This window comes from Microchirus variegatus (genome assembly GCF_963457635.1).
Source record: "Microchirus variegatus genome assembly, chromosome: 11".
NCBI classification, from domain to species: Eukaryota; Metazoa; Chordata; class Actinopteri; order Pleuronectiformes; family Soleidae; genus Microchirus; species Microchirus variegatus.
In genome coordinates this window covers 647,107-669,987 of record NC_139812.1, presented here as the reverse complement: position 1 = coordinate 669,987, position 22,881 = coordinate 647,107, and the positions used below count along the sequence as shown (strand labels likewise).

The 22,881-nt window shown below is 37.9% G+C and overlaps 1 protein-coding gene across 1 annotated transcript; it reads left to right on the top strand.

The window, feature by feature from the left end:
* Nucleotides 1–10: 10 nt before the first annotated feature.
* On the top strand, nucleotides 11–21,586 carry pcca (propionyl-CoA carboxylase subunit alpha). Its single transcript, XM_083898168.1, has 23 exons — nucleotides 11–124; nucleotides 1,645–1,722; nucleotides 2,752–2,799; nucleotides 3,335–3,403; nucleotides 4,890–5,003; nucleotides 6,385–6,438; nucleotides 8,035–8,166; nucleotides 8,814–8,850; nucleotides 9,221–9,299; nucleotides 9,635–9,737; nucleotides 10,236–10,330; nucleotides 12,655–12,805; nucleotides 13,709–13,852; nucleotides 15,220–15,294; nucleotides 15,939–16,007; nucleotides 16,364–16,439; nucleotides 16,529–16,742; nucleotides 17,226–17,328; nucleotides 18,108–18,206; nucleotides 18,311–18,364; nucleotides 19,708–19,848; nucleotides 20,744–20,821; nucleotides 21,312–21,586. The coding sequence occupies exons 1-23, from the start codon at nucleotides 71–73 to the stop codon at nucleotides 21,378–21,380; spliced, it is 2,136 nt and encodes a 711-aa protein (XP_083754294.1). The 5' UTR covers nucleotides 11–70; the 3' UTR covers nucleotides 21,381–21,586.
* The last annotated feature ends 1,295 nt before the right edge of the window (nucleotides 21,587–22,881 follow it).

The window sequence follows — 22,881 nt, the reverse complement described above, 5'->3', positions numbered from 1 at the left end:
GGATAACGCATTATTACAAAAGCTACGACGTCATCACGTCGTGCCGAAGTGAGCGTCACAGTGGGGCAACATGGCGGCGCACGGTCTCTCTCCGTCTCTCAGCAGGCTGCTGTTCGCTGTGAAGGTGAGCCCAACTCAGCCACACAACCCGACTGTACAATACAACCGCGGTGAGTGTAGCAGAGGACAGTGGGTCAGTGTGGAGCAGCAGAGACGAGCACAGCGGGGCTGACTGACGGTGTTAGCGGGAAACATGAGCTCACACACGGGGACAGAGCTTCTTCACAGGAGACGATGAAAGACGACCCTGAAGTTAGCATCCGATTCGGCACTTAAGGGGAAAGTTAAGAGGAAATAAACTTGATGCGCAGTGCGACTGTTTGTACACTTGTTGTCTGTTTTTTGTGACACTTCTTGATGTGAAAACATTTTAGACATGTTAGGTAAGTCATTAACCTTGCATGACATCCACTGTTGTATTTGTGAAGCTTTTATTTAATTTATGAAAATTCTAAAGGGGAGATTGCACCGTTTTTGTTTTATACTCAGACCTCATTAGAACAGGTCCTGATCCAAAACCACTGTACCTAGACTTCTCAAATCTGGACTAGATTAATCTACAGACTCTGAAGATTCATAAAAACACACTCTCTGATTTGTGAAACCTTTATTCTATTTGTGAAAATGCAATAAAGGCACATTTCAACGTTTTTTCAGCATATAGACCACTTTGGACCAGGTCCTGATCCAAAACCACTGTACCTAGACCTCTCAAATATGGACTAGATTAATCTACAGACCCTGAAGAAGATGAAAGTCAGACAAGAGAGACATTCAAAGCGACAGGCCGTTGTCTAAACGCCAACAAATGTTTTCAAATGAGTCGAAATGAGTGTTGAATGACTATTTTATCGGTCGTGCATCCCTATTGACCACCAATCTGATGATCAGCATATACCAGCCCTCTTGACGTAATTAATTTTTTTTCTGAATGGGCTTTACATTATATGCCCATTGCACACCAACCAGAAACACTTCAGGACTTCCTCATAAGGCTTGGGCAACCGTCTGCAGAGGCTAGCACCGCGATGCCTTGCGCTTATAAAAGAGGCTTTATTTGGTTAAGATAAAAGTAAATTAATCATTTCAAAATCACTAAATAACACATTTCTTCCTGAGGTAGCAATGGAGTAGTAATAACTTCTGTGTGTGATGTAAAAACCATTCATTTTATCCGTTAACTTTGGTGCAGGAAAGTGTTTCTGAACCTTCAGTTTCCAAATGGACACGATCGGCTTAAAAATACAGAATAGTTTTTGATTCAAAATTGGGGCACAGGTGTTTTGACATGAAACAGAGGATGCCAATCAAAACTGACACAGTGTTACTAAAAAGTGAAAGTGAAAAAAATGTAATGACCAAATAGGAGCAAACATGTTCATCTAACACTGATTGTTTGTCTGTGATATTTTTCTGAAATTATTTTGCTTATACTTAAAGGAGCAGTGCGCAGAATTAAATTGTGTTTAAAAGGAAAAGGGGAAACATTGAATTGGATAGAATGAGGTGATATTGTACTCAAAAAGGTTGGAAGGATAGACTTGTATTTGTATTTATATATTGTGTATCTCTGTGTTTGTGCAGTATGGCTCACTCCAGTCAAGATGCTGTGCACTGCACAACAAGTCACACTATTCCACGGTCTACGATCCCAGTGAAAAGGTAACGTATCATTCATCAACCATCAGAAGAAAATCTAAATAATTTTTAAAATGTAATTATTTTGTTGTTATATGGAGCAAAGAAACAATAAAATAATTTGTTTCTGAAAAATCAATTTTAAAAAAACAAAAAACAATTAAAAAAAAAACACTCAAAGTTGATGATTAATTTAGTAATTGTTTAACAATCGATTAATTGATATTTCTCATAGGAATCAATGTTACATTCCACAATACAAAAATCCAAAGAAAGTACAGTTTAAAATGTATAATTCAATGAAATTTAAATAATATAAAATAAAGGCTGAGAGGCAGGATTGTAGGTCTTGTTAGTCAAGCAATGTGACATACAGTATCTTAAATTTTACACATTTTGAAGTAAGATATAGCAACTAGGGCTATAACTATAACTCAATAGTTGTGTAGTCATAGACTACTGTAAGGACTAGTCGACCAGTCAGATTACAAACTGCACCAAAAAAACTTTGGCCAATTATCTCACCGATAGAGGTGCGTCTGAATCATTTAAAAAGTGTTTCCTCTATTAATGTTCATGCATAGCTGAAGTGAAGTGGCACCATGATATATGAGGCTCAGCTTACATTGGGGCTTATTTTTCCCCAAAATAAGTTTGAATGTATTTATATATGTTGGCCGAGAAAATATTAGAATATATATATAAATATCGACGTCTAATTTTGCCGTCGACTATTAGTGATCTAGTCGTTGCAGTCCTAACAGCAACAATGAAGAATTTCATATTTTCCCATAACTGTTACAATTTTAGTCATATCAGATATTTATTTGGGGGGTTGTATTTACATTTACATTACAATTTGGTGCATGTACAGTATGCAAACATTTGTGCTACTCGGAATGATTAAAAAAAAAAAAAAATGCCTTTCACTTTGAGAGTGTAAAGAAAGTATTTGTATTTTCTATGTTTGTTTTGTCATTGCCGAAAGTCCTTGTCTTTTTGTGCCAATGACAAACGCTTCTAATCCGTTTGCTCTGCTGTTTCCTCCCACAGACTTTTGATAAGATCCTCATCGCCAACAGAGGAGAGATAGCTTGCAGAGTAAGACAAAAAGAATCCAAACTGTCAAACATATTGTACACTCACTGGAGCTTTCTTTCTCAATTTTATTAATCATACATTTCCACACTGTGGAAACACATTGTAACCAGTGGGGATGGGCATGAGTATTCGACTATTCACTTGATTATAAAAAGTCGCTCAGTTACTACGACCTTTCAGACTATATTAAAAAGATACAAAACAAATATTTTATCAGTATTGTATCTGTAAAACAAGTCTTTCTATTCCAGTAACGGCCTAAGTTGTGGTGCATTTATTAATGCAAGAAATGTAGTTAGTGGACTACATGTGTGTTTGCAGAAGTTATGAAAATGCAGGTTTCTTGAATGCACCTCAAAGCTGATCCCCTTAGCTCAACATGCTGTGAACCATGCAGTGCTTTCACTAGCTCTCATGCACTGGTGTTTAGAGTATCTGACAAATAGAAATGCCTATCCCTAGTTACCAGTATCCATCGATCGTTTCAGAGTTTAGTTCAGAAGCATCAGTTTTAATGCTTGTGTTTTCCTATCAGGTGATTAAGACGTGTAAGAAGATGGGTATCAAGACTGTAGCTGTGCACAGTGATGTGGACTCCAGTTCGGTGAGTCACCATATGTGCGGTTAAAGTCCCAAGAAATGTGTCAACAACTGCTGCTTTTGCCCCAGGAACACATATATATACAGTAGAGCAGTGTTTCTTATTTTCCTCTAAGTACCACCAGAAGAAGCTTGCGTACCAGTTTGTTTTTGAAGAAGGGGGATGTGAGATGTACCAGAGGAAGAACAGAAAACGTACTTTATGCAAAATTTCACAACTGATTAATCTGTCAATAATTTTTTCGCTTAATCGGAAGTTGTTTGGTTAAAATAAATGTTGAAAAATGTTGATTGTAGTTCCTCAAACCTCAAAAAGATGATCTTTTTAAATGACATGTTTTGTTTTTTAAGAAGCTGAGTTTGAAGAATTTATTTTTATACTTTAAAAATACTGAAATTTATTATTATAATAGTTTAGCAATTAATTTAGTGATTGATTAGTACTCGGCCAGCACCAATTGCTTTCATCATTTTTGTTTCATGCTCATTATTGTTTAACCTCTGACTGCTGGTCATATATTTTTGTAATGATTATCCAAGAGCAGGCTTTCTCAAATGTACAAATCTCGTGGCTTAATTTAAATTCTGAAAAAGATCTGGCTCTCATAAAACATTTAAAACACAACTCTGTACAGCAGACAGACCAGAAGATCAAGCATTTCTATGTACAGCGTAAGCATCGATCCCCCTTGAACTTTTCCCTTTTTTGTCATGTTGCAACCACGCATTTTAATTTATTTCAATAGTTTTTTTTTGTCACAGACCAACACAAAAAAGGGAAACATTACATGGTAGGGCTGCACAATAAACCGTAAGAAAATCTTGTGCGACACAGAACATGGGAGAAAGTGTGTGCTAAGGAGAAATAAATACAAAATGGATGGTGATGAAACCCAGGTTGTAGTGATGAGGAATCACACAACCATCCGACCCGAGCTTGTGGCGAAAAAAGGTTTGCATTCTGCTGGCGATCACAGGGTTTCAGCAGCGCTGTAGCTAAATACACCAGACTTAAATGATTTTAAGACAAATGTTTTTGTATTCCTGGAAAGTTAAGGGATTAATAGAAGTTTTATACTAAATTGTGGGTTTGGTGAACCGTAACACCCCTACTCTTCTTACATGCGGTATATGTTTATCTATAAAGCCATTCTGGGTCAAATAATCTCACTTTTAATTTGGAAACATGGAGGTTATAATCTGAAACATGCTTTTATATAAGTATGTTTTTATTTGGATAATTATTTGTCATCTGATTTTTGTTTTTAATGCTGTAACTGTATTGCTGCTATCGTGGCCCGATCTCTCTAGTAAAAGATCTGTGATCTCAATGAGACTAACCTGGTTCCATTAAAGGTAAATAAATAAATATCTGTTTAAATGACCTTATAGCCCCCCCGACTGGGGGCTAAGGCTCATTCTTTGAGTCACTGTGAGTGATCTATGAAATGTGTGGTAACTGTGTCTTCCCGTGGTCCGTGTGCATCCAGGTTCATGCAAAGATGGCTGACGAGGCAGTGTGTGTTGGCCCCGCCCCCACAAGTAAAAGCTACCTCAACATGGACGCCATCATGGAGGCCATTAGAGTGACCGGAGCACAAGCCGTAAGCACTGATTCACGCTAAAAACATAAAGCCACTGGTCACTGACACCAAGGCATCATGTTCACGTCCATTATATTTGTTGACGCGATATCTTAAAAATGTTCTCATGATTATTTTAACACTGTTCTCTTGAACTCAAGGATAAACTGATTGGATGTTAGTGGGCAAATATCTCTGTGACCGTGCCGTGCTTGGTTTTCCTTGTGAATGTGTGTCAAAATCAAATGAATTGATTTACTCATGAAATAGCCTCAGAAGGGTTGTTTCAAAGTTATATACACATCACTTGGAGTACGAGCAAAAGAACATAAATGTAGAAGAGCAGGAGATATTATTTATGAATGATTTTCCATTGAAATCAACAGAAAAGTAATGCAATTTCCATTTGTGTTACCTGATTTCCTCTGTTGTATTTCAGTAGAACAGCATATATAGGCCTGTAGTCATGTGTACCTTAGCCAATAATTAGCTGGATTCAATACATGGTATTGGATGTTTAAAGCTAAATAAGAGTGAGCTAAATACAAATGAGCGGCCTCTTATAACCCCACTGTTCCTGGCTCTGTTTTCTAAGTTCACATTTAATTCATTCATTTATTTATTTTACGGGCTATGTAACTTGATTTGTGGCACTAATAAGTGTGTCAATGAAAGAGCCGGTCAAATACAATTGTGCACAAATGTTTACTTTGACTTTAGAAGAACTGATTAGATTTTGATGGCCAAAAGTTAAATGCACAGTGACAAATCAGGGATATCCAAAGGGAATTTCACATCTGGCATAAACATAGACATCTCAAAATATCTTACCAGGTGCATAGTTTTAGATGTGGTGTAACTAATAGGGATGCATAATAAAGCCTATTGTTTGATATGCACCTTGGTTGTTTGGTTCACGGTTTTTGATTCGGTCTGCTTTTAATTGCCCATGTTATTTTATTTTTTAAGCATTTTAGGCAAATTTTAAATAAATGATTAGGGGTTAAGGAGAAAAACTTTTTATTATTTTATCATAAACAAAAACATCTAATTCTGGATGTTTTTTGGATGGCAGCATTACCTTTTGTTTGTACTCAACATCCCCACAGGTGCTTGCACGCACAGCTACCGCTCACTGAAATAATGTGTGAATAGTGTTTGCGGTGTTGCCTTGTCTCAGTGCGTGGACTTGCAGGCAAACACGACGTACCAGGCACTCATTTTGACACCAAAGTATGCTGGTACCATTTGCTCTAAAAGTACAAATAGACGTGCATCTCACACGTGCACTGTGAACAATGTTATTTGCTTCTTTTCCCGCAAACTTTACGTTATGTGCCTAAATGTTTCTCTGCCTTCTGGAAAGAAAAATATCTAAGTTTGAAGTATTTTCTATTTGAAGGTTCATCCTGGCTATGGGTTTCTTTCTGAAAACAAAGAGTTTGCAAAGCGACTGGTGAGTATGATCCTTCACTACAATACAAATACTGATAAACTTTATGACCAGATATTATTATTATTATTATTATTATCTTTGTCTAGCTGTGAAAAGTGAACGAGGCAAGATCATGTTATATACAGTGGCATGCAAAACCCAGCCATCGGTTCTTTGAAGCAGTCGCCTAGAACTCTGAAACTGAAAATGATTGATGCCCATAAAGCAGGAGGCTATAAAAAGATAGCAAAGCATTTGCAGGCACCAATTTCCTCTGTTCTGAATGTAATTAAGAAATGGCAGTTAACGGGAACAGTGCAGGTCAAAACAAGGCCTGGAAGATCGAGAAAAATATCGTAGTGAACTGCTCGTAGGATTGCGAGAAAAGCAAGTCAGAACCTCCTTTTAACTGCAAGAGACTTCCAGGGAGATTTGTCTGGAGTTGTGGTGCACTGTTCAACTGTTCAGCGACACCTGCTCAAATATGGTCTTCACGGAAGTCATCAAAAGAAAACATCTCCTGATTCCTCACAACAAAATTCAGCGTCTGAATTTTGCAAAAGGACATTTAGACAAGCCTGAGGCATTTTGGAAACTAGATCTTTTTGGCCGGAATGAGCAAAGGCATGTTTGGAGAACAAAGGCCACAGAATTTCATGAAAAGAACATCAGTCCTACTGTTAAGCATGGGGGTGGATTGATCATGCTTTGGGGTTATATTGCAGCCAGTGGCACAGGGAACATTTCATAGGTAGAGGGAAGAATGGATTCAATTAAATTCCAACAAATTCTGGAAGCAAACGTAACTCCATCTGTAAAAAAAGCTCAAGTTAAAAAGAGGATGGCTTCTACAAATGGATAATGATCCTAAGCACACCTCAACATCCACAATTGACTTCCTCAAGAGGCACAGGCTGAAGGTTTTGCCATGTCCTTCAGAGTCTCCTGACCTAAACATTGTTTACAATCTGTGGATAGACCTCAAAAGAGCAGTGTGTGCAAGACTGCCGAGGAATCTCACACAACTGGAAGACTTTTGTCAGGAAGAATGCGAAAATCCCTCAAGCAAGAATTCATAGACTCTTGGCTGTCTACAAAAAGCCTTTAGCTGTCATACTTGCCAAAGGGGGCGCTACTAGGTATTAATTATGCAGGGTGCCCAAACTTTTGCTGTGGCTCTTTTTCTTTTTCTGTTATTTTGAAAATGTAAAAGATGAAAAAAAAAAAACACAATTTTGTTTAAAATGTAACGGGAATGTATCATCTGTAACTTTATTTCCCACATCACCCAGCCTTTTGGATTGTTCACATTATGTTTCATACAGTGAACACTGTGCTCATTGATTCAGATGCACCTAAAGATGACTTTCTGAATGTGTCATGCTTCAGAAAATGTGTGTAGCTTAATGATAGACGGCGGCTCAAACTGCTGGAGTCGTGTCCAAGATGACTGCCACCTTACAGACACTGCTTCTTTTACAGTTAATAGCACTTTAATAGCCATTATGTGACATGAAGCGTGTGCAGCTAGCCTAGCAGTTATTGTGGTCTTTTTTTCTCTATATGGTATTATAATAAATCTGATTTAACATTGTAATACCATTGTTTTGTTACCAGGCATCAGAGGGCGTGACATTTATTGGTCCAGATACCCATGCTATCCAGGCTATGGGCGATAAAATAGAGAGCAAGCTAATAGCTAAGGCTGCTAAGGTCAACACTATCCCAGGATTTGATGGAGTTGTGAAGGTATGAGCTCACCTACACTGTACTGCACGTGTACAAGTACAACTTTACGTACATCTTTAATTTTAATGCACACGGTAATGAGCGATACTAAAAGTATTTCTAATTGTGTGTCTTTACATTCTCCTTACTTACACATGCACACTCGTACATGTACATATCAATGACAATATTTACCACAATTTTAAACCAAATGTAATCACAACAACAACAGCAATTCTGGACAGATGAGCAAATCATGCATATCTGAATTTGTGGACAGAACTCTGACACCGTCTGGTCTCTCACTTGTTACTTTTGGTCCCCTAAAAAGTGAGAGGCACATATAGAAAGTGTTGTAATTCCTACACCGTTCACTTGATTTGGATGTAAATGCCCTGAAATTAAAGCTGTAAGTGTGCAGTTAAAGCACATCTTGTTCGTTTCATTTCAAATCCATTGTAGTGGTGCATAGAGCCAAAATAAAGAGAACTGTGTTGATGTCCAAATATTTATGGCCCTAACTGTATACCTCCTATATCTGGATTTAGCCTAAACTATCCAGATTTAGTTTATCCTAAATCCATATATATCATGATACAAAAGTATATTGTATAAGATATTTCCCATATCACCCAGCCCTCCTTTTATCTGTTCTGATCTGATCTCAGACTGCTGAAGATGCTGTGAAGATTGCAAAGGAAATTGGTAAGTCATTACTTTTTTACAGACATGGTACAATTATGTGAATATCCTCTACCATTTGTTACATAATTACCTTCTGTTTAGAGTTTAGTTGCTTGTCCTCTGGCTCATTTAACCCCTGTCTGTCACCATGGATTGGCACGAAGCTTTTTGGCAGCGTAAACCAAATTTGATGTTTTTTTTTGTCTATGCCAAAACCATAACCTCTGATTACATTGTGGAGCCACATTTAATTTCTTGTGTCAAGCTGCGTAGGCTACAGCAGGTACTTGAAGGTCATGTTGTTGAATGTAAACCAAAGGCAACCGATTATGTACCTTTCGAAATGCGTCCTTGCAATTGTGGTGTTTCTTTATTCTTGTACTGTTGCTAGGTTACCCAGTGATGATCAAAGCATCTGCTGGAGGAGGAGGGAAAGGAATGAGGATTGCTTGGAATGATGATGAGACGAGGTATTCTCTTCCTCTCCTTCTGTCATTCCTTCTGGGTGTGTTGTGTCGTCTACCCGTGTTAAACTGCTGATGATTTGACATCATTTTTCTCCTTATTTTTATTTGCACCCACACCAATTGGGGGTCAGATGTTTTGTTCAAGGCAGTGGTAGATGAAATACACAAACCACATACTTGAGTAAAATTTAGATAATTAATGTAAAATATTACTCCAGTAAAATTGAAAGTATCAAAAGTAAAAGTAATTTGATTTAAAATGGTTTCAATGTCCCGCTGTGTCCTTCATACTAACACTCTCTCTCTATAAAAGCATGTGTGTATGTGCTCTGTTGCAGGGAAGGTTTTCGGTTCTCATCCCAGGAGGCAGCATCAAGCTTTGGTGATGACAGGCTGCTCATTGAGAAGTACATAGACGGCCCCAGACATATAGAAATACAGGTACTGAACATGTGAAACACAGGTCTGTTCTTATGTAATGTTTTCAATGAGCAATAACACGTTTTTGGGATCTGAATTATTACATTTCCATGCATAACTTAATTGAAAGATTGTTTCCAAACAATGTTAAGCTTTAAATGTTTTTCTTGGACGGAATCATCTATCTGGAAGACAGAACACTTCCTGCACTTAAGATCTCTGTGATCCATTCACAAACTCATAAACAATATGGAATGGTTATATGACAATATACAAAATAAAAACACAAATGTTCACAGAACACACAAAAGCAAATATTTTCTCGTGAATACTGATCTAAGCCTTAATTTTTATGTGTACTGTCAGAATCAAGTGTTACATTTATTATCTACTGAGAGTGGTGTCGACCACTGGTGACAAAAAAGCTGTTGCTCAGCTACAGTGACACAAAAGTAAACGGTTGAAAATGAAACAGAAAAACAAATAAAAGAGCGAGTCAACATTGAGTGTTTGTTGCAGGTGCTGGCTGATAAACATGGCAACGGTCTGTGGCTGAATGAGAGGGAGTGCTCTATCCAGAGGAGGAACCAGAAGGTGGTAGAAGAGGCTCCCAGGTGTGTCTGCCCTCACAAGTTGTTTGTTTGCTTATTTTAAATCAGCATGGGCAAATCTAACTGACTTGGTTTTAACAACAAACGGCAACTGAAGATACACATGTGGACAAAATTGTTAAATGAAGAAAAACCCACAATGGTCACTAAAATAACACAAAAATGTATTGAAAATTAAGTAATGAATATCAGACATTGATTTTGAATTGTGCTTCAAAATAATCATTTAAAAAAAACAAAAAACTAATGAAACTGGCCTGGACAAAAATAATGTACCCTTAACTCGGTGCTTCCTTTAGGATGAAGAAAACATTCCCCCCCCCTCTCCTCCGTATATGGTATAATTTGTCTATAAAATTGTTATAAGTACACCTCTGCATAACATTGTATGCTTATTAACATTAAAGAAAACAATATATAGATCAACTTACAACAAAGAATAACTTTTTAACATTGTTTTTTTAGTCTGTAACAGATTTAAAGTGCATCACTTTGTGGATGTGGATATGCAATTACACTTTATTCTGGTACGGCAACAACGGCATGTTCCTCTGCCAAATTCCAGTCTCACTTTTTTATGATTTACTTTGTGGTGATGGATAGTGGTGTCCTCTTCAGTCGTCTTCCATTAAGTCCACTTTGGCTCAACTGGTGACGGATGGTGTGATATGACACTGATGTACCTTGACCTTGGAGTTCACCTCTAATCTCTTTGGAAATCGTTCTGGGCTCTTTAACCATTTGTATTATCTGTCTCTTCAATTTGTCATCAAATTTCCTCTTGCTGCTAGCCAGGGAGTTTGGCTACAGTATGTTGGACCTTCTGAATAATATGTTCAACTGTAGTCACAGGAACATCACGCTGCTTGGAGCTGTATAAATGTATGATTTTGTAAACACTTGGCATGCACAGTAGAGTCATAAATAACACTTTAGAGCATTTAAGAAAAACATATACAATAGTAGGTACAACAGTGCTAATTGAGGTAAGAGAAATAATGTCTCAACAGTGTGACTGATTTTCTTTTATGGCAATTGATGAACTGAGTTGTTTGTTAAAACTGTAGTGCTGTAGAGCTTTTACAGTCAATTTAAATGTCTGTAGATTCAACTGTCATGAAATGGGTTCACACAGTGCAAATTAAATCCATTAACTCTATCTTTCTACTGCTCAAAAAGCCAGTCTTTTAGGAGTTTTATGGTATAAGTGCTTCTCGGCTCCACCTGCCCCTGCTCTGCAGCTACACCCCTTAGTCAGGGCTTAGAGCATGGGTGTCAAATTCTGGCCCGCCGTGTAATTTCATTTAGCCCTTGAGGCAATATCAAATTAACATTAGAGCTGGCCCGCCGGTATTATACAGTGGCACCACCGCTGTAACACAGCATTCACCGCTAATACTACAAATCCCATAATGCTCTGCTGTTGTTTTGTATTCATTGTTATTTTATTTTCAAATTTATTAGCTTGTGGAAAAAGTTAATGTTGATATTTACCTCAGAAGGCTGCAAATAGAAAAGAGGCATTCAATTTTTTATCTAAATTTTATTTAATATGCCATTAATGTTTTTTCTTTTGTTTTTTGAAAGTTGATTTTGAACTATTAAGTTATATAAGCGTTGCTTGTTCCATATTCAGTGTTAAAGCAAATCAGTGTAGCAAACTGAGCAATAATTAACGTTTTATTCATGCACTTTCTCTTGCTACTTCAAGGCTTGAATGTTTGATTCATTCATTATTGTTATTTTATTTTCAAATGTATTATTAGCCTGTGGAAAAAGTTTATTTTGATATTTACCTCAGAAGGCTGCAAATAGAAAAGAGGCATTCAATTTTTATCCATCCATTATCTACCGCTTATCCTGTATTTAAGGTGCATTCAATTTTTATTAAAATTTTATTTGATATGCCATTGATATTTTTTTATTATTATTATTATTTGAAACTCGATTTTGCATGTCACTATAAAGTTATATAAGCCTTGCTTGTTCAATATTCAATGCAAAACTTGTTTGGGTCCCTATTAAAAGGTTAATTTGTTCAACCGCGGCTTTGTTCAGTTTAAAATTTTGGCCCACTCTGTATTTGAGTTTGACACCCCTGGCTTAGAGTATTGCTTTACAGAGCCTGGCTTCAGATGAAGGACACAACCTATAAGTAATGTTTCTGTACATCATTTCTGTTCACAAAGACCAAACAGAGGCAGAATATTAACAACAACAACAACAAAAGTTACACACTGCAAGCTTTTAATCTAAAGTTGTGGAATTGGTTTTAAAAAAATCACTGAGGTGATACTTAGCGTTTTGGTTTTATTGTGTCCTTATAGCATGTTCCTGGACCCGGTCACACGGCGGGCGATGGGTGAGCAGGCGGTTCAGCTGGCCAAGGCTGTGCAGTACAGTTCTGCAGGCACCGTGGAGTTCCTGGTTGACTCGAACAAGAACTTCTACTTCCTAGAGATGAACACACGATTGCAGGTGAATCTCAGGACTGTGTGTCACTGCATGCACATGCTGTCTGCACTAAAACATGTCGAAGCGTACTTATTCAATGTGTATTAGGGTAGGTAGACCCAAAAGTGCTCAAGCGATGAATGAAAGTACTACTGTGCTATTGTCTTTATTTTCCTTTTAAAATCAATAACTGAAAGTGTCGAGCTTATACTTACAGATGTTACTAGAGGTTGATTATGTTAACCAGTGTCATCGTTAAGCCTGGGGCTGGGTTGAAAAAATTTAATTAAATTCGACATTTGACATTTATACATGCATATATCACAAAGTAAAAGGAAAAATTTAAGCTTGGCAGAAATATTGATTTGATTTATATTTCAGTAAAACTTAAGTTTTCCCTTTTACTTTGAAGTGAAATGCAAATGTTACAAATGAGTTATGTATTAAGTGAATTCTCAATACTTACAGGCTCAAAGCTTCAACTTTTACAGGAGAACAAAAGTCATTATTTGCTCACTCCTATGTAAAGTAGGTATTCATGCAAAATAAAATTTCAGGAACTACCTTTTATGTCTGATGGGTGATAGAAGTGTATTTCACTTATGTATTCCACATAATATGATGACATAGCAAATGTGCCAACTCCGGCTTTTGCTGATATGTTGATCAATGTGCATTGTCTTAATCAAATAAATGAAATTAAACTGAATTATTATTAATACGACAGCTTTTTAAACTAGATAAAATCATGATATGTTGATATCCAAAGTGTAATGATATATATTATAGTGTAGTGGAACTGTCTAAAAAACTTTCATAAATCAAGGATCACTTACATGCCTTTTCTATTATAACTAGAAAACTCCATCTGCTAAATGAGAAGCATTTTCCAAAACCTCATCTTCTCTCTTTAACCTATAACTTCAGGTGGAACATCCCATCACAGAGTGCATCACTGGACTGGACCTGGTGGAGCAGATGATCAGGGTCGCCAAGGGTTACCAGCTGCAGCACAAACAGGAAGACATTCCAATAAATGGCTGGGCTGTTGAGAGTCGTGTCTATGCAGAGGTAGGCACCGTTTTTGCATTAAGGAATTACATGTTTTTTTTGTGATTGATGAACTGAATGAATCGGTTTCCACTGAACCTCACATTTTACAACACCTCTTTATGGCACACAGCATTCCATCTCCAAAGACGCAGCATGACCAGCTAGAAAGCTGGTACAGACTTTTCTACTGCTGCTGAAACCACTCTGTTTTTGTTTCATGATGGACTCGGGCGAAAAAAGTTTTTATGAAAATTGATCCGAAAAAGCCTGCAATACGAGCATTGCTGTCAGCCATCTCTGTATTGATTTAAAGATAAGTAACGGGAATTTGTGTAAAAAAAAAAAGAAAAGAAAAGAAAACTAGCCTATGAAAAACTATAGAAAGAGCGGGTTTATTTTCATGTGTATGAACCGATCTTTGAAGCAGATCTTTTTAAAGGGCCCATATTGTGCAAAATCAACTTTTTAATCTTTTAGTACTTATATTTGGGACTCAGTGGGCCATACCAGTCCCCAAAATGTGAAAAAACAAGACTCAGTCATGTTTTAGTGGTTCCACTTTGTGTAAGTGTAGGCGATAAAACACGCGATGTTTACACCTCCTGACCAAGTGACGACGGTGCAGACATTTCACCGTGAATGTTGGCACCCCGCCAGGCAGAGTACTTCACAGAGTACTTCACAGAGTACTTCACAGAGTACTTCACAGAGTACTTCACAGAGTACTTCACAGAGTACTTCACAGAGTACTTCACAGAGTACTTCACAGAGTACTTCACAGAGTACTTCACAGCTCCACCGTAACTCCCCCTTGTCCCTGTGAAATACGAGACTGCAGGCGAGGGAGGAAGAGTGGCTGCACAGCGGAGCACAGTGTTTTACACAAACTTCCAGCCTCAGAGGACTTGTGTGTCCAGTGGATATATTTTATTTATGAAAAAAATTTTCACAAGCTTCACAAGCCCTTTGTTGTTGATCGTGTGTGTAAATTCCTATGCTAGAAAAACACCTTGAACGCAACAGTTACGTGCCGCTGCAGTAATGTGGCCTTTAGTGAGTGACGTGTGGATCAATAATATGATAAGTAAGTTAGATCGACACTCCCCTGGAAGCAGTGGATGTGTATTTACCTGGGTCTCATTCACATGTAAATGACCAGGCACAAAACCGAGCGTTCTGAAAAAGGCTGTTTTGGCAGATTATTGAACTGCTATTGTGCTTCATCCTTATGATATTTTGACTAAAGCATGACACAGACATGTTCATTAGGGCACCAGGACCTAGTTTAACTTGGGTTAATAGGGTATGATATGGGCTCTTTAAGAATAAAGTGAGACAACACTGTCAATGCTGGCTAACCATGTCACTTTGTTCTCCTCTGTTAGGATCCTTACAAATCATTTGGTCTTCCCTCCATCGGACGGTTGTCTCAATACCAAGAGCCACTCAACATCAGCAATGTAAGTGTGTAAAGAGAGAGAGAAATGTGCAGCTCACAAAGTAAGATGTATCTGAGAATGGACATATATTAGTGTTCTCACAGTCGGGATAGTTGTGAAATTATAAAAAGTGTTTTCCAGGCCTGGAAAGAGTTTAGAATTAATGTTTTTAGATCTTTTTTTTTCTTGATTTTATATTAAATGTATTGGTTGTAAGACTCCAATCTGCATGAACGTCATTCCCTCAGGATGCACATGTCATGGGACAAAAGTAGTACACATTATGTTCACTTCCAGGTGAGGTTGGCCAGCTCTAACAGGATGATAATCTGCAGAAATGCCAGGCAAGTCTGGCTTTTAAATGACTGTAGTAAGAGTGGTAGAAAATGGATGGATGTAGCTCAAAAAAGAGATGGCTTGTGATAGGGCCAGTCGTGGAAGTTGGGTAAAACATGTGAAAATATGATGGAAATATTTTGAAAGTTAATTGGTAAAAATGTGTGGGAAGCCTGTATTAGTATTCCCTGAATAGATTAGTAAATGATTTATCAAATGTACTGCTTCATATTATGTCCTGCTCACACACAATCCATTCACATCAAATGTTCACCAAAATGTTTGTCCTCCCACTGTTAACATTTTTTGTGGATTCCTTGTTCTGTCAGGTGCGTGTTGACAGTGGTATCCAGGAGGGCAGTGACATCAGCATCTACTATGATCCCATGATCTCTAAGGTCAGTGAAGTTGTGTGGTTTTGTTAATGCTGTGTTTCACATTTCCAGGAACAAGTGGTCAGAATTGACTGCATGCACGGTCACTTCCTGGTTTCAATAAGCCAAACTGACAATTTTCAATAAGCTGTCAGCCATAGATGCAGAGATTTGTACAGTCGCTGTCTGCAGAAGTTACTTTAGTGATGAATGATGAACGAAGCAGCAGTGCTTCCTCACGATGCTGAAATGTAAATGCCTTTTTCAATTTTGTTTTTGTTTGATTTGTTTTTGATATTATAGTTGAAAGCAGGTTACAGAATGCTGCCACTCAACAAATGTGCAGTTTTATAAACTATAAAAGTGGTCTCTACTTGTAGTTGGTTACCTATGGAGCCACACGAGCTGAAGCCCTCGCCAAGATGGAAGACGCTCTGGATAACTACGTAATCCGAGGTAGACCAACACTTTATTTACAGTAAACATGAGCTAAGACTTGTCAGTCTTAAACATTACTTTTTATTTTTAATGCATGTCTTCTCTAGGTGTGACCCACAACATTCCCCTCCTGCGAGAAATCATCACGCACCCTCGCTTCATCTCTGGTGATATCACCACTAACTTCCTGCCTGAGGTTTATCCAGACGGTTTCAAGGGTCACCAGTTGCAGGTGGACAGTCGCAGGGAGCTGCTGGCTTCAGCTGCTGCCCTCTACATCACTGCTCAGCTCCGCTCACAGAAGTTCCTGGGTGACCTGAGGTGAGGATGCGATGTGGACAAACAACACGCTGTGATATACTCGTACTGAGTTGAACAGGTTTTGTCTGGTGTTTCTGCAGATCTGTAAACTTGAGTAGGTACGTCTCCTTTTTTATTATTATTTATAGGAGTCATTCAGTTCTTTTGAAGTGTGGTTCTATAGGGTACATGCCGACTGCACTGCCCCCCTTCACTAAGAAGCTAGAAGTCACATTTTGCCAACATGCCTCCATCAGTCAGTGTGTAAATATTAGGGCTGCAAATAATGATTATTTTCATAATCAATTAAATGTTGATTATTTTCTTCTTCATAATTGAAAACTAATCTATTATTTTAATTGATTAGTTGTTTGGTCTATATAATCAGTAGAAAAATGTTGTCCAGTATTTCCCAAACCTCTAAATAATGATGTTCTCAAAGGTCTCGTTTTGTCCACAAACCAAAATGATTCAGTTTTCTGTGTGTGTGTGTTTATATAACAGGGTGACCTCCACCCCAGTGGAGTGTAGCTGCTGGGAGCTGTGTGTGGAGCTGGGGGAGGAACGCTATTCCATGGAGGTTACCAAAGCAGGAAATGTTTATACGGTGAGTATTTGTGAAAAATATATGATATATGAAAAAAGAGATGTAAAACTGTGGTCATTAGAATCTTCTTTTACCAATATCTTTGATTGCAATTGCATTACTTCACCATACAAAGTCAAACTTAAGTTTTGTCAGTTTTGTAAGAGGTTAGTTTTGTTTCAAATATTATTCTATCAACACAGATATGTACATCAATAGTCTAGTGTTTTAATTGATTTGCCTCGGGTTCACTGTGGAGTCGGTGTGAGAAACTAGAAACAAAACTAACCTCCCATCGCATGAATCATCCATTTTTGAGGGACTACTTTCTCAGCAGCAGCGGAATCAGTCATGTTTTTAATGCCATGCTAACATGTACCATTGACATAGCACCAGCGAACTTGGCAACTAGAAGAACTGAATTAAATTTCTTGAAAACGTCTCCAGACGTCTCCATCACATCGGCTGAGTTGGAAAATACTAGGTCTTATGTCCAAAATTCCAAACTATCCCTTTAAGACACTTTTAGACACACTTTAGTGCTGCAATTAAGGGAATAACTGATGCATCAGATGATCTGATGATCATAAACTTTTGAGTTTAAGTGCAACTTGCTGTGGTATTGGTGGAGCAACTTATCAAATCACGAAAATCAAAACATAAACAGAATTTGTAGCCTGCAAATGAGACGTTATATAGTTTAAAGTTTCCAGTTCTGGTTTAGACTGTGATGTCACTGTTTTTGGTCTGAGTGTTTGTGACCATGAGGACAGTAAATGACAGAATAATGTGTGTCGTAGGTCAATACTGATGGAGGAACAGTGGAAGTCAGTGGACAGTGGAACCTGTCCTCCCCGTTGCTGCCGGTCACCGTCAATGGCTCACACAGAATGCTACAGGTAAAACAGACACACACACACACGCACACAGATGTTGTAAATGACGTGTGTTTTTTCTGAAATCTGAAATGAATACATGATGATTGTTTTGTCTCGTGTTGCAGTGTCTGTCTCGAGACGCCACAGGAAGGATTGTCCTGCAGTTCCTGGGCACATCGGTACATTTGCATGTCCACACACACACCTGTAGTGATTACAGTCACATACAGTAAACGTCACACAGGTTCACTTCTGTAGACCTTCTGTAGTTTAGGGTTAGCTCTAACATGCAGTGTTCATTTTACCTCAGCCAGTGTCATCAAAGTAGGTCATTTCAGGCGATGTTAGCATGACAAGTGCATATTAATGTAAGTTCACTCCTAATAATATCTATTATAAGTAAAGTGACAGAAAATGTTCTGTTATAAACACATTTAAAATAAGGTGTGTTACATAACTGTTGCAATATTGATTTTTTTTTTTCTTCTCACAAATTTGTAAAACCATTAATTACGTTGCCATTATTATATATTATATTATTGCACACACCAATCAAAATTGTTCAACAATACGGACTAAATGATCAACAGATTAATTGACATTAATCATTAGTTGTAGCCCTAATATTAACAGCACTTATATCCCTGATGCGCTGTTGCATAGCCACTGAGAGTGAGAGAGAGAGTTTAGTGAGTGACAGATCAGATTTACTATGCGCTCATAGTTAAAGAAAACATACAAGTTATGATTTTTTTCTATGGTGTCCATGAATGCCACGAAAGTCACTTTCAAATAAAATGTAGTATTATTATTATTATTATTATTATTATTATTATTATTATAATGGTAATAATAATAAGTCAAAGCTGAAATTTGTGATTCCAACAACCTCAAAACAAGGTTCTTATTGGTATATAAATACCAGCCTTCAGTCACATTCCTCTAAATGGGAACATAATCTGAAAAACTCACGTCATGTTCTGTTGAAGAAGCCTTGAAACTAGTGATTGAGATCATTACTTCAGGAAAATGTTTACTGATATTCTAAATAAAGTGAGACGACTCTATTCAAACTGACTTCTTCTTTTGGAACCAACAGATTGGCCCCCTGTTGGCTAACTGATGCATATGTCCTACTTACTGTGATTCATTTTTCAAACCAGAAGATGGTGTTAGTGAAGTGAGGAGTCATGCAGTCACTATCACTACAGTGCAGAGACACATGTGATGATGACTTTTGACTCTGCGGTGTGTGTGTGTGCGGCTACACCTCGTCAAGACGGTCTTCATTGTTTCTTCTTTGACATTAAACTGAACAAACATTAGAAGTGAACAGTTGATTTATCTTTAGGTTTTACACATGCTTCACTTCTATCTGACTTCACATACTCTGATAAGTTTTAGTTTCGGCCTTGAGCACAATGATCAGCACTTGACACTTCTGCAATCGTACACCAGACCAGGACCTGTCGACAGACTGCACTGCTCCTTTAATCTGAAGCCACTGTGTGTCTCTGTGCAGTTTCAGCTGCGCGTTCTGTCCAAGTTGACGGCAGAGTTGGACTCGTACATGCCAGAGAAAGTTCCAGAGGACACCAGCAGCATCCTGCGTTCACCCATGCCAGGAACTATTGTGGCTGTGTCCGTCAAACCCGGAGATACGGTAACACTGTACTTCTGTGAACAGTATATTTACAAGAACAACAACAGACCTACTGTACCCATGGTAACCACTGAGTCATCAATGACCCTCAGTGATACACTGATGTTTATCTGGGCTGTGGCACTGAAACACCTTATGGCTCAATAAGGAGTTGAATATGAGATTATTTCATACATTTGTGTGATTGATTTGAGATCGTAAAGAGCTGAAAGAATGTCCCTGCAACAAAAGAACAACACAAATAAAACAACAAAACATACAGATGAGTATAGATTGTTGTTTTTTTTAACATTGATATCAACCCAGAATTACACAGTTACAGGTACATTATGTACAGCAATGCTTACTTCACTGTTGGGGAATGTGTAAATAGTCAATTGATATGAAATTCAAATATATTTACACAATAAACAGGGTTTGTACAGGTGCTTGAAATTGTTGAAAGTGATTGTATTTTAGATAAAGTGCTCAGAATCTCATGAAACTATGACTGTATTTCTTTCACAACCAATAGCTTTTGGACTACGGATATTTGGATGGAGGAATATAATACGTTTCTAGATGAAAACTGATCCTCCATGAGACTTTTACTTCATAAAACATGATTTCAATTGTTTTTAGCGTCACTTTAATGTTATTTGAATGTACAGTATGTATTTACATGGTTCTCCCAAATGGCTGCCTCATTCTGGATTAACTGAAGAAACAAACCCGCATACAATCAGTTGATTGTACACTTATAAAAGTGATTATTCATTATTTTATCTTCAATTTCTTTCAAGTTAAAATCATTTCACCAAATGTTTCACCTTTAAATGTTTGCAGACTCAGATCAGTTTGTCAGTTTGACTGTATGTAATACTGTGTGTGTGTGTGCGTGTGTGTGTGTGTGTAGGTTGCTGAAGGTCAGGAGATCTGTGTGATTGAAGCCATGAAGATGCAGAACAGTTTGACTGCAGTCAAACAAGCAAAGGTAACGACATGAAAACTGAAATACTTAAAGTTTGTGAATTTAAAGCCCTTGAAAGTTTTTGAAAATGTCCCCAACGAGACATGTCAGTGAAAGTAAGTGCTTGAATTTTTTTGCATGAAAGAAGTTAAGTTAATATTTAGGTCAATGTGTGTAGACTAGGCCTACGCAGAACAAACGTGAAGAGTGGTGTTGTGGACACTGTCTCACTCTCTGCTGTTGACGTGAGATTCCATAACGTTAAGAGCAGAGAGAGCAAATGACGTGATAAAAGTGCTGTTTATCTGTAATGTGTGACTTTACACTCCTGGTACATCTGCAGCGTTTGGAGTTGTTTTGGAGTTGTTTTGGAGTTGTTTTGGAGTTGTTTTGGAGTTGTTCCATGTGGATAGAGATATTTCCTAAGACGAGTTTGTTTGGAAGGATTGTTTACACGTTGTGCTGTTTTGTCTGGATGATACAAGTGTCAAATGTTGTGTCCTCATGTGTCCAGGTGAAGAGTGTCCACTGTAAGCCAGGAGAGACAGTGGGAGAGGGCGACCTGCTGGTGGAGTTGGAATAAAAGCCAACCTTTGACCTTGGTATGTGTGCGTGTGTGACCTCAGCACCAGGATGAGCCTTAACTCGTCACCTCTGGCACACAGATGGACAGTAGTGCTGAACAGGACTGACTCTTTTTTGTTTTCTCTGTGATTTCTAGACATGACTGTTAAAAAAAAACATGACTCTCCGTAAAGAAAGAAAGTAAAGAAACACTCGACTAATAAAGTTCCTATTTTTCACAACACTGTTTGACTGAAAGATTTGACTTCATCACAAACTTAATTTAGAATATGAAAATGGCTAAACACTAAAAATTGATGACTGAGAAGAGCATGTGATGCTGCTGATCTGACTACAAGGTTTCATGTATAAGCGGCACATCTAATGCACAGAACGGTCACGAAAGAGAAACACTTCTGGGATTAAGGAAATATACATTGAGGAAAAAAATAATATACACTACTCACAAAAAGTTAAAGATATCGCTCATCAATTTATTAAATGCAAAATGTAGGACTCCACTATGGTAGATGGTGATAAGTCCCCTTTAACCTTATTATTATTAGACTATTTATCCAGTTGACCTCACAGACCAAAGCAACTGTCAGGTGATTTAGCTGATTTATCTGTCCGCTAGTGTGTACCATGTCAAGTGGTGCATTGGAAAGTTTCAAAGATCTGAACATTTCATGTGTGCTGAACTCTTTGGCTCAACTCATAGCAAGAGCATAAATTCAGTCTCTTTGTCCGTCCCAAAATGCAACGGTCTGCATTCCACCATGTTTTATTTGCTGTTGACTTCTTATTCTGTTCTGTGTACCCACTTCTTCTATTTGCAAGTCAAAGCCCGGGGGCAGGACTGTGGAACATGCCAGGGGCAGTTTAGGTCAAGATGAACGTACATGTATGGGTCAGTGCCTCCTTCAACAATATCTATAACTTTCACTCATATTTTCTACCTCTTATAGCAGGGGTCACCAACGTGGTGCCCGCGGGCACCTGGTAGCCCGCAGGCAGCCAATACGGTGCCCGCGGGCTCACTTCACTTCACCTCACTTGCATGTATCCATATGATGGCTCAGTAAAATATCTTTGATATTGTTTATAAAAACTGATAATCGTTAGGAGTAAGCACTGGAATGAATGTGTATGCAGTTGAATGCATAATATTAATCATTTAAATGGTAAACAAAAAAAAAATGTTAATGTGGTAGCCCTCCATATTATTTTTTACCTTTAAGGTAGCTCTCATCTCAAAAAGGTTGGTGACCCCTGTCTTATAGATTAGTAGTAGCAAAGAGTTAAAACCTTTACTTGAAATTCATACTTTCAGCAGCGTCATACTTTGATTCATCTGTTAGCAACTTCATATCCACAGTTTCAATCAGATCAATCAGATTTTTTTTGTCATGGGTCGGTGATCACCCAAGTATGTTCTCATTAAATCTGGAAAATAATCTACCCACTAACCCATCATAACGGGCTGTAACTGGATCTAACCCAGATTATGGATTTGGCAG

Coding starts and splice junctions, on each gene's coding strand:
- pcca (XM_083898168.1), top strand. CDS start 71: ATGGCGGCGCACGGTCTCTCTCCGTCTCTCAGCAGGCTGCTGTTCGCT. Junction 2,800..3,334: donor GAGGAGAGATAGCTTGCAGA/GTAAGACAAAAA, acceptor TTTTCCTATCAG/GTGATTAAGACGTGTAAGAA. Junction 9,738..10,235: donor CCAGACATATAGAAATACAG/GTACTGAACATG, acceptor TGTTTGTTGCAG/GTGCTGGCTGATAAACATGG.